Source organism: Chionomys nivalis, chromosome 8 (genome assembly GCF_950005125.1).
Source record: "Chionomys nivalis chromosome 8, mChiNiv1.1, whole genome shotgun sequence".
NCBI lineage: Eukaryota > Metazoa > Chordata > Mammalia > Rodentia > Cricetidae > Chionomys > Chionomys nivalis.
Window position 1 is genome coordinate 14,032,892 of NC_080093.1, and position 16,880 is coordinate 14,049,771.

At 46.3% G+C, this 16,880-nt stretch overlaps 1 protein-coding gene across 1 annotated transcript in view; it reads left to right on the forward strand.

The window, feature by feature from the left end:
• Arl3 (ADP ribosylation factor like GTPase 3) overlaps window positions 1–16,880 on the forward strand; it is a 60,496-nt gene that overhangs the window by 28,012 nt on the left and 15,604 nt on the right. The window contains exon 3 of the mRNA XM_057779242.1: window positions 1,100–1,216. Coding sequence (XP_057635225.1) covers window positions 1,100–1,216 — 117 coding nt within the window. The remainder of the gene's footprint in view (window positions 1–1,099; window positions 1,217–16,880) is intronic.

Consider the following 16,880-nt stretch of genomic DNA (forward strand, 5'->3'; position numbering starts at 1 on the left):
TCTGTGAGTTTGAGGCCAGCCTAGTCTACAAAGTAAGTTCTAGAACAGCCAGAGCCGTTACACGGAGAAGCCCTGTCTTGAAAGAAAGAAGGAAAGAAAAGATCATGTGAGCCAGGTGTGGCAGCACACAGCTTTAACCCAATGTTTGAGAAGGGAGGCGGGAAGAAGGCTCCATCTTCTGCTACTTAGCAACTTCCAGTTTAGTCAGGGCTACACTGAGAGCTTGACTCAGAATAAAAAGAAAGAAAGTAGCCTCTTAGCTTTGATATTAGTAAAAGAGAGTCTACTGAATGAAATAAACTTTGTAAGTGTGTTTCTTTATTATCACAGTAAGCCATTTGCAGTGTTAACAGTATCACTTTGTATCACATCTGGCAGAGTACTTCAGAACTAATAGAAAAAGTAACTATTAAGATTTCTAGGACCAGCAGTGGTGGCGCACGCCTTTAATCCCAGCACACGGGAGGCAGAGGCAGGCGGATCTCTGTGAGTTCGAGGCCAGCCTGGTCTACAAGAGCTAGTTCCAGGACAGGAACCAAAAAGCTACGGAGAAATCCTGTCTCTCTAGAAAATCAAAAAAAAAAAAAAAAAGATTTCTATGCCTTTCCTGGCAGTGGTGGCACACGCCTTTAGTCCCAGCACTCAGGAGGCAGAGACAGGCAGAAGGCCAGCTCTGGTCTATAGAGCAAACTCCAGGACAGGCTCCAAAACTACAAAGAAACCCTGTCTCAAAAATAAATGAATGGATGAATGAATGAATGAATGAATGAAAAGATCCCTGTGCCTTAGCCAGGGAGTGGTGGCACAGGCCCTTAATCCCAAGATTTGGTAGGCAGAAGCAGGCATTTGCAGCCAGTTTGGTACATAATGAGTTCCAGTACAGCCAGAGCTGTAGTCTCTGGCTTAGTAGCTTAGTGAGACCCTGTCTCAAAAACTCAAAAAATAAAAATAAAATAAGAATTTCTGACTGTATAGTTTAGCAGGGCATCATGTGTGTTGTGTACCTGAAGTCCCAGGATCTCCCCCCAGTTTCTGTGAGCTATTAAACGTAACTGCAAGAATTAATTGGTCTTTATTTTGTTTTCCCCATCTGTTTCAGGGTTTTAACATCAAAAGTGTACAGTCACAAGGTTTTAAACTGAATGTATGGGACATTGGCGGACAGAGGAAAATCAGGCCATACTGGAGGAGTTATTTTGAAAATACGGATATTCTTGTAAGTAATCCTGATGCGCCCATCAGTAATTCCATTGCTAATCGTGATCCAAGTGAGCAGGGCCAGCAGAAGGCTGACACTTGCGAAAAGAATCTTTGTACGAGTGTTTGACTGCCACTCGGGGACAGTGTTGTGCCCATGCTCACCTTGGCAAAGCGTTTATTAGTTCCCACATAGTATGAATAGCAAAGGAAGAAAGAAGATCTGTCACCCCAAATTAGTCAAAAATTTATGTATGTCCAGCAGAGAGTGACACTGTCTAGGAGTCTGGATTGGGGTCATTTTTCTGTCCGTTAAAGAATTAAAAGAATTCCAGGTGGTGGTGGTGCAGACCTTTAATCGCAGCACTCAGGAGGCAGAGGCAGGCAGATCTGAGTTCAAGGCCAGCCTAGTCTACAGAGCTAGTTTCAGAACAGCCAGAGCTGTTACACAGAGAAACCCTGTCTAGAAAAACCAAAAAAGAGGGTTGGAGAGATGACTCAATGGTTAAGAGCACTGATTGCTCTTTCAGAGGACCCGGGTTCAATTCCAGCATCCACATGGCAGCTCACAACTGTCTGTAACTCTAGTTCTAGGGGACCTGACCCTCATGGCAAAACACCAATGCATATAAAATAAAAATAACATAAAATTAAAAAAAAAAGTTTCGGGGCTGGAGAGATGGCTCAGAGGTTAAGAACATTGACTGTTCTTCTAAAGGTCCTGAGTTCAATTCCCACCACTGTATGATGGCTCACAACCATCGACAATGAGATCTGGTGCCCTCTTCTGGCCTGCAGCCATACATGGAGGCAGAATGCCGTATACATAATAAGTAAAATATTTAAAGAAGAAAGAAAGAAAGAAAGAAAGAAAGAAAGAAAGAAAGAAAGAAAGAAAGAAAGAAAGAAAAGAAAGACAGAAAAGAAAGAAAGGCCAAATGGGAAAAAAGAAAAAAATAGTAAAGAAGCAGCAAGGAGGCGAATGTTGTCGGAACAAAGGTGGAGAAGAGAAAGGGAAAGTCAGGGAGGTAACAAATCAGAATGTGGGGACCTTGCAGTATTGGAAGGGCTGGCCTTTTACTCTGAGGTCAGAGCTTGTGACTTAATATCACCACTGCAGCCACCATAGAAGGGTGCAGGCAAGGGCAGAAGTGGGGGACTGTCATGCAGAATGCACAGATTGGTGGTTGGAAGTGGGGGTGGAGGAGAAGGGGACGGATGGACAACACAATGACATGGATGAGATACTGCCCAGGCTCTCCCCTGGGATGGACAGAGCGAAGCCAAAGGAGGATTTCCTTGGTTTTGTTTTAATGGTTTTTGTTTTGTTTGTTTGTTTGTTTGTTTTGGTTTTTCGAGACAGGGTTTCTCTGTGGTTTTGGAGCCTGTCCTGGAACTAGCTCTTGTAGACCAGGCTGGACTTGAACTCACAGAGATTCGCCTGTCTCTGCCTCCCTAGTGCTGGGATTAAAGGCGTGCGCCACCAACGCCCGGCTGGTTTTTGTTTTGTGACAGGTTCTCATGTTGCCCAAGCTGGCTCACCCTCGTTATTGTGATTGCAAATGTGTGCCACCTATACAATTGTACCCGTGTTTTGGGATTTTTTTGAGGAGGGGGTTGTTTTGGTGTAAACAGAGACTGCACATTCATTTCCCGCCGCCCAGACCCGAATAATCATACAGAAACTATATTAATTACAACACTGGTTAGCCAATGGCTTAGACATATTCCTACCTAACTCTTCTATCTTACATTAGCCCATTTCTATTAATCTGTGTATCACCATGAGACTGTGGCTTACCAGAAAGGTTTCAGGCATCTTTCTCATTCAGCAGCTACAAGTGTCTTCCTGACGCCACCTACTCTCTCTCTCTCCCCGTGTGTGTGTGTGTGTGTGTGTGTGTGTGTGTGTGTGTGTGTGTTTGGATTTCCCACCTGGTTCTATTCTAGCATGAAGTAGCTTCTTTATTAACCAATGGTAATAAAACATATTCACAGCATACAGAGGGGAATCCCACATCATTTTGGGCTTTTGGGTTTTGGGTTTTTTCCCCCTTGAAACAGGGTCTCTCTCTGTAATTTAGGGTGGCCTGGAACTCACAGAAGTCATCCTGCTTTAGCTTCCCAAATGTTAGACTTACAGAAGCAGTTGCCATGGCTGGCACAGCTTTGGTTTGGCATGAGAGGACCTGCCAGATATTGAGAAGGTTGAAAGGGTGTGCCTGAACAGGAGTAGATGAGGAAAGGAACGCGGTTAGGGACATGTACTTAGGGGCTTCCGCTAACAGGGAGTCTTCAAACAGGCAGCTGGCCACATGAGACCCAAGCTCATGTGAGAGTTCTGGGCTGGAAATAACTTGGGACTCATCAGTATGTGCATTGTAACCAAAGTCCTGAAGCCAGAGGAGGCCACAAAAGCTGTGACTTAGAGGGGAAATCAGGACTGAGTTCCGGGGCATCCTACATTTGGAGGGTAGATGATCTAAGAGCGCTCATTGCTGTAGCAAGCACATCACTGACACATCAGCTTAGCCAAGGTTTCGTGTGGCCAGTTTTGTGTTTCTGACCACAGCCTGTTGTTTTAGGCCTATAGCAAAGTTGCTGTGTGGCAGGCAGTGCGTTACAGAGGACAGCTCTTCCCCAGTGGCCAGGACGCAGAGAGGGGAAGGGAAGAAGAGGCCAGGGTCTCACAGTTACCCTTGAGCTCACGCTCTCAGTAGCCTAAAGCCTTACCCATCGGCCTCAACTCTTCAGGTCCCTCCCTGTCCTAGGGCACTGCACCAGTCACCTCAGCCCCTCACGTGCTGGAACCACAGCTGTCCAGGCTCCCTCGTCCTCAGTGCGTCACCCCACAGTCATCCCCGACTGCTCCTGTGCTTTGCGGCCTCTGTGCCTTTTGGTACCATCATGTTTATTTTGTTTATCTGTCTATCTGTCTGTCTGTCTAGCTACTAGCTAGCTATCATCTATCTGTCTGTCTATCTATCATCTATCTATCTATCGTCTATCTGTCTGTCTATCTAGCTATCTATCTCTCGGTTTTTCGAGGCAGGGTTTCTCTGTGTAGCCCTGCCTGTCCTGGAATTCACTCCTTAGACCAGGCTGGCCTCGAACTCACAGAGATCCGTCTGCCTCTGCCTCCCGAGTGCTGGGATTAAAAGCGTGTGCCACCACCACCCAGCTTTCTTCTTCCTTTTTTTCAGTGCTAAAGATCTAGCATAGGTCTTACATGCTCGACAGCAAGCATCCCACCGCTGAGCTGCATCTCTGGGCCCGCTTGATCCACATTTTCAGTTGTCTAGTGTCCCTTCTCTCACCAGAGAAGGTCCATGAGAACAAGGGCGTTAGCCTTTTTCATTTCTATTTATTACTATTATTGTGTGTGCACATGCATGTATATGTGTGCAGGTGCTTAGACATGAGGGCAGCCTTGTGGGGTCAGCTCTCTCCTTCCCTCTTACGGGACCTCCAGGGATCAAATTCAGGTCCTCAGTCTTGCATGGCCGTGTCAGGCACCCTCACCTGCTGAGCCATCTCAACATGACCTGCTTTTGTTTTTTGTTTTGTTTTTGTTTTTAACTGTTGCATCATCGGTGCCTGGAAAAGTTCCTCAGAGAAGAATAAGGAAGCTGTTGTAGATGTTTTCTGACATGAGGTAGGATGTGGAATTCTAAATTCCCTCCTAGATCCAAGACTGTTCATCCGTGTGGTGGAGTCCAGCCTGCTCATTCCCTCTGTGGGATGAGACCGTCTGATTCGCAGGGGAGGACCTGGGTGACGTAGTAAGTGCATCCACTCACTGTAGTCCTTAACTGAGAATATAAAATTCTGCTACCATCAGCAAGCATACTGTGACATCACGGCAGCACATCCTTTTCATGGCCCTCTGAAGTGTGGTTCCAGTCTGCTCTTCATGCTGGGTTAAAGGTTCAGGTAAAGAGATGACAGAGGAGGAGGGCGCTCCCACCACTCACTTCAGCTAGTCATTCTGTATAAATACGACACGGCCCCACGTATCCCAGGGCTTATTCTGCTATGTACTGAGATGACCTCCATCTCCCAAACGATGGGGCCCAGGTGTGCGCAGCACTGGAGGTCATGCGCATACCAGCCGTCTCAGTTAGGGTTTCTGTTGCTGTGGTCAACAGCAACTCGGAGAGGAAAGGGTTTATTCCAGCTTATTCTTCCAGCCAGCAGTCCAACCCTGATGCAAGCCATCTCTCCAGCCCCTCAGTCTGTTTTCTTAAACCACACAGGACCACCTGCCCAGAGGTAGTACTGTCCACAGTGGCTGGGCCCTTCCACATCAATCATCAATCAAGAAAATGTGAGGCTGGAGAGATGGCTCAGAGGTTAAGAACACGGGCTGCTCTTCCAGAGGTCCTGAGTTCAATTCCCAGCAACCACATGGTGGCTCACAACCATCTGTACTGAGATCTGGCGCCCTCTTCTGGCATGTGGGCATACATCAAGGCAGAATGTTGTATACATAATAAATAAACCTTTTTTTGTTTGTTTGTTGTTTTTTTTTTTTTTTTGAGACAGGGTTTCTCTATGGTTTTGGAGCCTGTCCTGGAACTAGCTTTTGTAGACCAGGCTGGTCTCGAACTCACAGAGATCCGCCTGCCTCTGCCTCCCGAGTTAAATAAATCTTTAAAAAAAAAAAAAGTCCCATAGGCTTGCCCACAGGCCAGTCTGTTCGGGGGCATTTTCTCAATTGAGGTTCTCTTTTCCCAGTGACTCTAACTTGTGTCAGGGTGACAAAAACCTAACAGGCACACTGGGAAAAGCACTATACCAGTGGCGTTACGTCCCTGGACCCTGAAATGTTTTCGTTTAAAATGTTCAGATTTACACAAAGCTTAAAGGCAAAATAGTATATTGAACCCAAAATACAAAACTCAGCTGGGTGGTGCTGGTGAATGCTTTTAATCCCAGCACTCCTCAGAAGACGGAGCAGGTGGACCTCTGTGAGTTCCAGGACAGCCTGGTCTACAGGACAGCCAGGACTGTTACTCAGAAAAACCATGTCTCAAAGCCCCCGCCGCTCCCCCCCCAAAAAAGAAACCAACCAACCAACCAACAAACAAACAAAAAGCGCCAATCAGCTTTATTCTATTCAGTTTGGGCAATCTTGTTTCACTGTACTTTTAGATAGTTTAAGACAAATCTCATGCATTGTTTGTTTTTTGTTTTTTTCATTCACAGATACTTGAAATATGTGGGGAAAGTATAAATGGAGACTTGTTGTTTTGATCTCAAAATTAAAAACAAAGCATGACTTAGCATCTAAAATATGGGCATGTGGATACAAACCTTAGGCATAAATCTATACGTGGAGGCAGGTGTGGTGACACACACCTTAATCCCAGTGTTGCAAGATGTTTGATTATACTGTGTAAGATATATCACTGTGATTGGCTTAATTAAAAAAAACTAAATGGCCGGGGTTGGAGAGATGGCTCAGAGGTTAAGAGCACAGATTGCTCTTCCCAGCACCCACATTAAGGCTCACACTGTCTGTAACTACAATTCCTGACCCCCTTATGCAGGCATGTACATGCAGACAAAACACCAATGCACGTAAAAAATAAATGAATAAATGTTTAAAAAAAAAAAGATAAACAGGCAAGAAGTATGGCTGGGACTTCCAGATGTACAGCTCTGGGAAGAAGAAACAGGAAGTCATCAGCCAGATGCAGAGGAAGCAGGGAAGCAGGAGAAGAGGGAAAAACCACAAGCCACATGGCCACACATAGGTTGATAGAAATGGGTTAGTTTAAATCATAAGAGCTAGTTAGAAACAAGCCTGAGCTAAGGCTAAGCTTTCGTAGTGACCCATAGAAGTCTCTGTGTTATAATTTGGGAGCTGGCAGGTGGAACAAAGACAGACTCTTTACACGTGGCTCCCAGTGTGCGGCCACACAAATCCACATAAGACCTGAGCACTTGGGCAAAGACATCAATCTCTGTGAGTTTGAGGCCAGCTTGGTCTACACAGTGAGTTCCGGGACAGCAAGGGGGAGAAAACCAAAAAAGGAAAGATTTTCTCTAAAGCTATAACATAATCCAGACAGAATATAGAAAGAATATAAGAATTGACCAGTGGTGTAAATAGAGAACACAAAACTAGACACTCCCCCCACCCAATGAATAACCAAGTCTGCTCACTAAGAGAGTGAGACAGTTGGGGTGGGGGTTACTACACATAGTGCTGGGCCAGGGGAACAGCCATATACCAAAACACAAAACCATCTAGACACAAACCTTACCCTTTACAGTCCATGAAAGAAAAAAAATAAGTTGGGTTTTACAAGAATTTAAGCCCTCTGTTTTATGAAGGCACTAGTAAGAGGATGGAGCCTACTGGTGAAGCAGCTGCTGCAAGACAGAACTTCTGGAGATGCAGCATCTGTATCTGCTCACCCCTGGTGGGAAGCCCACGAGGGACCAAACCAACCAGCCTGGTGGACCAATGAGTTTTATTGGGGTTCCTACAGGAGCAGAAAAGATTGTCAGTCACCCCAGTCACCCCAGTGTGGGTGACAGCTCACAAAAGCTGGGAGCATAGAGAATGTGGAGATGGCTCAGAAGAGCTCTGGCTGCTCTTCCAGAGGTCCTGAGTTCAGTTCCCGGCAACCACATGGTGGCTCACAACCATCTATAATGAGATCTGGTGCCCTCTTCTGGCAGGCATGGGTACATGCAGGCAGAACACTGTACAAAATGTGGCGTGCACTGCTCAGCCTGCAGGCAGCTCAACAGGTTGGAGGGTGTTTTTATGGTTTATGAGGCCTCAGGGGCTTCCCTGGCCAAGGAATTACAGGAAACCAACCCCTGCACTGAGGTTTTCATTCAGTAACCTTATGGCCTCTAGGAGTATCCTTTTCCACCCAAACAGAAATTTTTTTCTTTCCTTTTAATCGAGCTCCAGCAGGGTTAGGTGGGTGGAAGTGCCATTGCATCTGGTCCCTCCAGCGCCTTTCCAAATCTGCAAAGCACTCAGAGACTAGCATTGCATCATCTATAGCAAAACCTTTCCAGGGGATGGGCAGGGCAAAGCGACATCCTGAATGCGTAACAAGGAGTGGGTTACAAAGATAACCTAGGGAAGCACCCTGGAAGTTGGCCGCCACCTGTTCTCAGCGAGTGTCAGGTGACTCCAGAAGTCCACAACTGGAAAAATACTAAAGTCAGACGTAATCGAGGTCTAACAGAGCATGGAAAGGTTCCATCCGTTTGTCAGTTGCTTCCTCCACAGGCCAAAGTTGGGTACAAAGCACGAATAGGAGGTGTAACGTAATTTCAGTCCTTCTCTCTGAGCCATTCCAGATCCTGGAGCGCTTCCAGGGAGCTTCCCTTCATTTCTCCACACCTAATGAACTCAGTAGCCTGACTGCATCTGCTCTGCTGTCCCCTGCTGCCCCTGATGGCTCTCTGGGTCAGAGTGGTCCTGGGTTGGCACTGTAGCTGTTGACCCCCTGTTTACCATACCTTACTGTTGGGAGAATTCCTGGCTGGACAAATCATCTTTATCCTAGTATGACCTTTCGTTGGAAGAGAATGCACCCTCCCTTCCTCCTCTGGGGTTATTAGCCACCCCACGACAGCTTGACTGTCTACCTGCATGGTATTCTGTGAACTGCTTCTCGGGCTCCTTGGCACACTGGCTTTCTATCAGCTTTTTCTTTAGGAACTCCAGCTCAATACAAACCAGGCCACGTTTGTCTGTGAATAACCCAGACAGGCTCTTTCATTGCTTTGTCTTTCTAAATTTTCCTTAGGTTGTCCTCTCACCTTCTCTCATTACATGTTGGTCTGTCATTTAGATCTATCAATGCCTTTTATTATAAAAATCTCGGCCGGGCGGTGGTGACACACTCCTTTAATCCCAGCGCTCAGAAGGCAGAGATAGGTGGATCTCTGTGAGTTTGAAGACTGCCTGGTCTACAGAGCAAGTTACAGGACAGGCTCCAAAGCTACAGAGAAACCCAATCTCAAAAAAAAAAAAAAATCTCGGCCAGGTGTAGTGGGGCACTTTAATCCCAGAATTTGGGAGGCTGAGACAGGAGGCTCTCTGAGTTTGAGGACAGTCAGGGCTAAAGGGTTCGGCAAAGTCACTATAGACCCACACCAGCCTCGGGGTCCCTGTTGATCAACCTGTTCTTTTAACTCCTCTGCTAAAATTCTGTCTGGCTCAGTGAACTGCGGTTCAAGCACAGCTCTTCTTAGTCCTTGTTCCCTCTGTACCATCAGTCCCTCCTCTATGCTCCTCCAGCCCCTACTTTTTGTGGGAACCTCAGACAGAGTGACCAATTGTTCCTAATGGCTTCCATAAGCCAACCTCCCTCACACTCTCAGGTTCTGTAGCCTTTGTCCTAAGAGGGATAGGAAGTGACCTCACTCGGGTTTCCTGACTGATCCCTTCCACTCCCACGTCCCAGGGCCTCACGAGCATGCTGAGACAGGCTCTCTCGCTGTTCCTTTAAACCTCCCTAATTCCAGCAGTTCAAGTGTGGAGCATTTCCTAGTTCCTCATACCACACTATTGTTAGGCCCCACTCTGCACACTGGGTCACAGGTCTCTCTGTCTCTGATCAGCCCCTTGGGTGTCTTTTATTGCTTTTATCACGGGTTTGGCTTTGTTTTTCCACGCTCTGAATCTTTCCATGGGTTCTGAGTTCTTGGGTCCCAGGAAGGGCTTTTGAGCAAGGATCTAACTTGCATTCCTTCTGGGCCCCAAACCTTAAGAAGAAGAAGCAACACCTCCATCTCATCCTTTTTTATCTAATTCACTTGCCACACCAGAGGCTCACACAGAGGATGCTAGCCACATCTCCCTTTCTGGTTGCAATTCCTCCTTTACACAAACAAGTTCCTGCTTGGCCACCATCTCGGCCTCTAATGGATTTCCAACTACACACCGCCGAGGCCAAGCAACCTCTGCCGCTGCTTGTTGACAGACTCGACCCTGGTACATCGATCTCCAGGACTATAAAATTTCATCTAACCCTTTAGCTGGTTTGGGCCCTTCTGTATTCACCTGGTATTTATCAGGCAGGCATGTCACCCCATCCCACACAGAGGAAGGTTGCCATCCTGAGATTCCTCCCTCAGACACTCCTAATCCTGATGGCTCAGCTGCAGTATGTCTCGCTGCCCAAAGCAAGAACCATGCAGCTGCTGCCCTAGCACCAACACCAACACCCTCCAAAGAGGAAACGACCACTGTGTTGGAATCTCCTCCACAGATTCTCCCCACTCAGACCCCTCAGCCTTTGGTTGCATGTCTTGCTACACAGTTGGGACCATGCACTCACTGTTCCCCAAGTCATTTTTGGTCTGCCATGTCCCTGTGCGGGTGCCAATTATGTTGTGTGCCAAAACTTTTCCTAGGGAGATACAGTGCACACATCTACTCAGTCCAGATAGGAAGCCCATGACAGACCAAAGTGCATACACCACCAGAGTCAAGTCAGTGAGCGTTAGTGAAGTCTCTTACAGGAATATGGGTAAGGGGTTACCTGAAAGGATTAGTATCAGAACACTGGGAGACCAAGTTCTCAACACAAAGGAGATTTATTTGCCCCAGAAGGACAGAGAACAGAAAATAAGAGACAAAGACCGGAAATACAGGATGAGGAAGAATGGATATCTGTCCCAGAGGAACAAGGACTGCCTTTGGGTAGAGAGCAGGCAGCCATGGCCCAGAGGCAGATGACAGTTTACACAGGTAAAGGAGGAAACCCGTGTTAGGATGAGATGTTTCATTTTAACTGAGCGTGTTAATTACATGGGCTAAAGGGGCCTTTGATTGCTGGACTTCAGTACTTCCATAGTTGGATCTTGGTCTCAAGAGGAGGAAGAGGCCAAATAAGGGAATAGACCTTGGTGGTTACGTCTAACAGTTTTTAGCAAGGCAGAGGGAATCAGGGAGGAGGGCAAGGCCTGCCAGAGCCATGTTTTCTAGGCCCAGGCTGGCCAGAGTCCCTTCATTCCTTACAGGAGCAGAAGTGACTCAAATACAGCTGCTTTCTGCTTCTCCTGGGCAGCTGGTGTGGTCTTCTGTGCACCTTGGCTGTTCAAGGGTCCTCTTTGTGGCTCAGTTTCTCTCCTCAGTAGGGAACCTTTGACTTTTATTGCTCGCTCTGGCGGGGAGGGGCCTATTGAATCTGATCAGTTTCAGGGACTTCCTGAATCTCTTTTGAGTTCTTTACCTTCCTGCTTAAGGTGCTTCCCTGCCAGATGGAATGCCTCAAGCTCAGAGGAACCTGCTACACACAGCAGCCTAGCTGGTATAGACACATGCCACCAAGCCAGACAAGCTGAGGTCACTCTTTGGGATCCCCAGGTGGGCGGTAGGAGGAAAAAACCAACTGCTGCAGGCTGTCCTGTGACCTCCACGTGTGCACTGTGGCACTAACTTGCATACACATACACACAAAAATAAATAAAAACAGAGAAGGAACATCTTCAGCTGACTGAATGTTGTAAGATAGCCCTTCTCCAAAGCAGGGGTGGAATGTTCTGCTTTCACCACGCATTTTATAAACACGTTTCCTTTTTTGAATTGACCTATAGATTGTAGGTCTCTTTTGTATATAACCTCTATTCTTTTGCTTTAAAAAAAAAAGTCTGTTCATATTTAATGCCCTGTATTAGTCAATGATTTGTGTTCAACATTATTTGAACCATTTGCCATTACCGAAAGAGAAATACTTATTTGTGTTTTAAATAAAACTGATATAGGAAAAAAAAAAAACAGAGAAGGAAGAAACATGCTGCAGACTGGGAGAAGATATTTATAAAATACCTGATAGAAAAGCTTATATCTAGGTGGCTGGAGAGATGGCTCAGAGGAATAGAGCACTGGCTGCTCTTCCAGAGGTCCTGAGTTCAATTCCCAGCAACCACATGGTGGCTCACAACCATCTGTAATAAGATCTGGTGTCCTCTTCTGTACTGCAGGATACATGAAAGAAGAAACCTATATACATAATAAATAAAAATCTTTTTAAAAAAAAAGCTTATAGCCGGGCGCTGGTGACGCACGCCTTTAATCCCAGCACTCGGGAGGCAGAGACAGGCGGATCTTTGTGAGTTCAAAGCCAGCCTGGTCTACAAGAGCTAGTTCCAGGACAGGCTCCGTAGCTACAGAGAAACCCTGTCTCGAAAAACCAAAAAAAAAAAAAAAAAAAAAAAAAAAAGCTTATATCTAAAGTATACAAAGAACTCGGGTAGATAATAAAAAAACAACCTGATAATTTACCTGTTTATTAGTGTGTTTTCCCTCCTCTCTGCCTGTCAGCTAGGAGCACTGGTATTCTAGATGTGCCACCACATCCAACCTCTTCATAGGTTCATGGACAAAAATCAGGTGGGGTTTGTGTGACAAGCACGTTTACCACTGAACCATCTCCCCAGCCCCAACAATCTGAATTTTTTAAATTTTATTTATTTATTGTTTGTTTGTTTGTTTTTCAAGACAAGATTTCTATGTGTGGCTTTGAAGCCTGTCCTGGAACTCACTCTGTAGACCAGACAGGCTGACCTCGAACTCAGAGATCCACCTGCCTCTTGCCTCTCAAGTGCTCGGATTAAAGGTGTGCGCCACCACCGCCCGGCCACAACCTGAAGTTTTAAATGGGCAAAAGGGAAACTATGAATGATGGCTCACGCCTTTAAGCCCCAAATTCCTGGGTGACTAAGACAGAAGAGAATACCACAGCAGGTTTGAAGCCAACCTGGACAAATAAAACTGTCTCAAAGCGATAAGCTAATTAATTAAACAAATAAAGACAGAGAAATGACAGATAAACACTTGAAAATCCTCAAGGAATTACGAAGTACAGTAGCGGAGAGCTGTCACTGCACACCTACTAGAATGGCTGAAATCCCAAGCCTGGCCACGTGACAAATGCTGGCGAGAGCTCGTAGCTATGGAAACGTTCATTCACTGCTGCAGGGATGCAGAACTGTAGGCCACTCTAGAAGGGGGTCGGTAGTTTCATTTAGGACTGAACAACCTAGTAAATACAGTGCAGCAACAAGGTATCCAAATTCACTGAAAACTTATCTTCTGCCCCAACCCTAGTCTTGCAAGTTTGTAGCAGTTTTACTCCTCCTGATTGTCAAAAACTAAAAGCACCCAAGATGACCTTTAATCGGTGAATGGATAGCAAACTAGGATACGTAATTTTTTGGGTATTATTCAATGATAAAGAGATGGTTCAGCAGGAAAAGAAAGGTGCTTGCTTGCCAAGCCTGACCACCTGAGATCTGTCATGAGGATCAACATGGTCGGAGAGAATCAGCTCCCACAGGCTGGCCTCTGGCCACATGTATACTCAGTAGCACATGCATCATTTCAGATACACGGAATGTAAAACTAAAACCCACCAGGCTACTTGTGGTGCTGTGAACCTCAGAGGCAGAGGTAGGGGGATCAGAAGTTCAAAGCCAGGCTCAACTATGTGGGACCCTGTCTCCAAAAAAAAAAAAAAAAGAGGCAAGGCAAGCTGGGCATGGTGGCACACACCTTTAGTTCCAGCACTTGCACTTGGGAGGCAGAGGCAGGTGGATTGCTTGAGTTCAAAGCCTGCCTGGTCTACAGAGTGGGTTCCGGGACAGCCAGGGATACACAGACAAACCCTGTCATAATAATAATAATAAATAAAATAAACTGGAAAATAAAGTAAAGATGCTTTAGACGAACTGCCCAGAGAGGAGCGGTGCATAAGAACATTAATGATTGAAGCTCCAGGAGTTCTGGGACCTGCCTGGCCTACACATAGCTCTACCCTCTTGAAAGTGACAGCAGTGTAAGCATGGCAGGACCCTGGATCCCACACCCTCAGTAGCTGTGAGTGCCCAGGAGAAATAAACCCTAGCAAACATCAGAGCAGCGTTACGACGTTATGCTAGCACAAAATAATAGTTAGGGTTGAGAGTCAATTTTATTGTTTTCCAGTACCATTGAGATGAAGCAGGTTTTGGAAAGCAGCCGACACACACACACACAAACACACACACCCGTGCGCCTCCCCTGGGGTTCCAGTCTACGGCCTGAGACTCAGCTCTGCTTTCCTGCCCCGCTCATAGCCGCCCTGAGCAGGTTGATGGCTTCTATATGTTTGTCTGGGTTTAATAATCTTCCATCATTAGTTGAAAAAGACATATTACGCCGGCCGCCTTACCACACTGCAGGAGCAGGACTGAGGCTTGACACATTTCGTTGCCTTGTAAAATCTTTTCAATTCTCTCTGGAGTGCCATGGTAAACTCTAGCTTTGGAGCAGAGATAGACAGATTGATCCAGCCTGCCTCCTGTTTTTGTATAGCCTGTGAGCTAGAATGGTTTTTATATTCTTAAGAGGTTGAAAAAAATCAAAAGAAAAATACTGTTTTCTGACACACGAGAACGATGTGAGATTTAAATTCCAGTGTCCGTAATGAAGTTCCGTTGGAACCTAGCTGCCTGGGTTTGTTCTTGGATTTCCCACCATAGCTTTCTTGCTGCAGCCTGGCTCTGTGGCTGTGAATGAGGCTGCAGGGGCCACAAAGCTGTTTATGCCTGACTGTTCACAGAAGTTTGCCTAGCCGCACTTTAGGACATGATACGGCTCTTTCGGGCTTTGGAAGGTCAGGGTTTCTCTTCAGAACAGTAATGCTGAGGACATCTGACTTCGACCTTGGAACTTAGGGCCACAACTGAAAAGGGATTGAAGATGGAAAGAAGAAGCTAGGGCAAGCTTCCAGTCCACTCTGATAGCCAGGTGTGGCGGTGCACATAGGGAGGCAGAAGCAGGCCCTTCGAGACCCTGTCTCAGGGAGGAAGAGGGAAGGAGAAGAGAGGAGGAGGCGACAGACAGAGGACCTCAAGAGGAATGGACATCAGATGTTTTCAAATAGCTCTTTCCTTCTAGAAGAGAACAAAAGGCACCAGTGACTGACACCTCATTTATCAGTGCCATTGTCCTCTTCTCTTGTCGCCTCCTTGCTGCCCCCCCACCCCTCTGGTGGGGAAGTCCCAGAAGCAATAAAATGGCCAAAAGGTGGCAGCAGGAGGGAGAAGGGACACAGGAAGGGAGAGGAGGCCAAGGTACCTCGGTTCAATCTCTCAAAGTTAGGGCCAAAGTTGCTCTAACTTTGATAAGGGAACCTTTTCTGGGTCCTCCCACTACCTACAAATTGAGAAGCAACTGCCAAAAACAAAACTCAGAGCACCTGTGAGTTGCCATCCTCCAGCCTCCTCCCAGGTGCAGATAGCTTTTATGACTTATTTGAAGGTCTCTATCATTTTAAAGTCAGAAGTATAAGTACTTAACTTTCTCTGATACTTCCTTGCTAGAGACCAGAATAAAAAGTTTATTAATGGGGCTGGAGAGATAGCTCAATGGTTGAGAGCATTGCCTGCTCTTCCAAAATAAATAAATAAATTTTTTTTTTTTTTTTTTTTTTTTTTTTGGTTTTTCGAGACAGGGTTTCTCTGTGGTTTTGGAGCCTGTCCTGGAACTAGCTCTTGTAGACCAGGCTGGTCTCGAACTCACAGAGATTCACCTGCCACTGCCTCCCGAGTGCTGGGATTAAAGGCGTGCGCCACCACCGCCCGGCAAATATTTTTTTTAAAAGTTTATTAATGATCAGTTTGTTCTGAATTAAAACAAAAAGAAATTTAAAAAGTCAGAAAGAACAAGAACTATTGCATGACTGCACAGGAACATACCCATGCATTGAACAGACAAAGAGTTCCCAAAGGAAGTGGACCCTGCCTGCAGGGGCAGGCTGGAAGCACACTTGGGAGGGAGGGTCTTGGAGGCCAGTTTACTGCCCTTGTTTTTTTCCAGTGACTCTTAAGAAGCATGGTAGTTGCTGTCTCGACTTGGTCCTAGGATTTTTTTTTCAGCTGTGTTCAAATTCTATACAGACAAAAGCTAAATACAAGAAAGAATTGGTGTGTAGTTAGAGCCGTTCTTTGGAACCTGCTATAAAAAGCACTACATGAAATGTGATGTCAGTCAAGAATGGCGAGTCCTTGGTGAGTGGAAGCTGTCCTTGGGGCTCAGCCCCTGAGCTCACTGGTGTTTGGACGGTGGACTCTGAAACCTTCCGCTCCTTGCTCTTCCGCCTCAGCCGTCTCTGTTTCTTCCTTTACATTTTTTTGTTGGGTACAGGCTTGCCATGGCTACCTGTGAGCTCCCTTTCTCCCTCTAGCAAGCAGAACCCCAACTCCGTCATGCAGGCTCTGATTTTTCCTCCTCTTGATACTGAAAGGCCTCAGCTTTATTCCCAACCTTGGCCCTACATACGCACCTTCCCCCTACTTCGTAATTTGTTTTGTTCAGTGACCTGCACACACCCTTCAGGCTGCTGTCTGACTCCGGAGCGTCCTCCCACCAATCACCTGGCTTTCCTTCCCTCCTTCCTGTCCTGACCTATGACCCCAGTCGTGATTGTCCTAATTAAACTTTAGTCTTGCAGATAATTCTAATGGAATCATATTTAGGCCCTCCCATCACATTTATCCTTTCTAAACCTGGTTTATAGTGTGCAGGAGCCCAGGCTGGAGAGGTGGCCCCAGGGTCCAGAGCATATATTTATTATTCTTCCTGAAGGACCTGAGCTCAATTCCCAGCACCCACCTCAACAGACTCATCAGCTGCCCTAAACTCCAGGTCCAGGGGA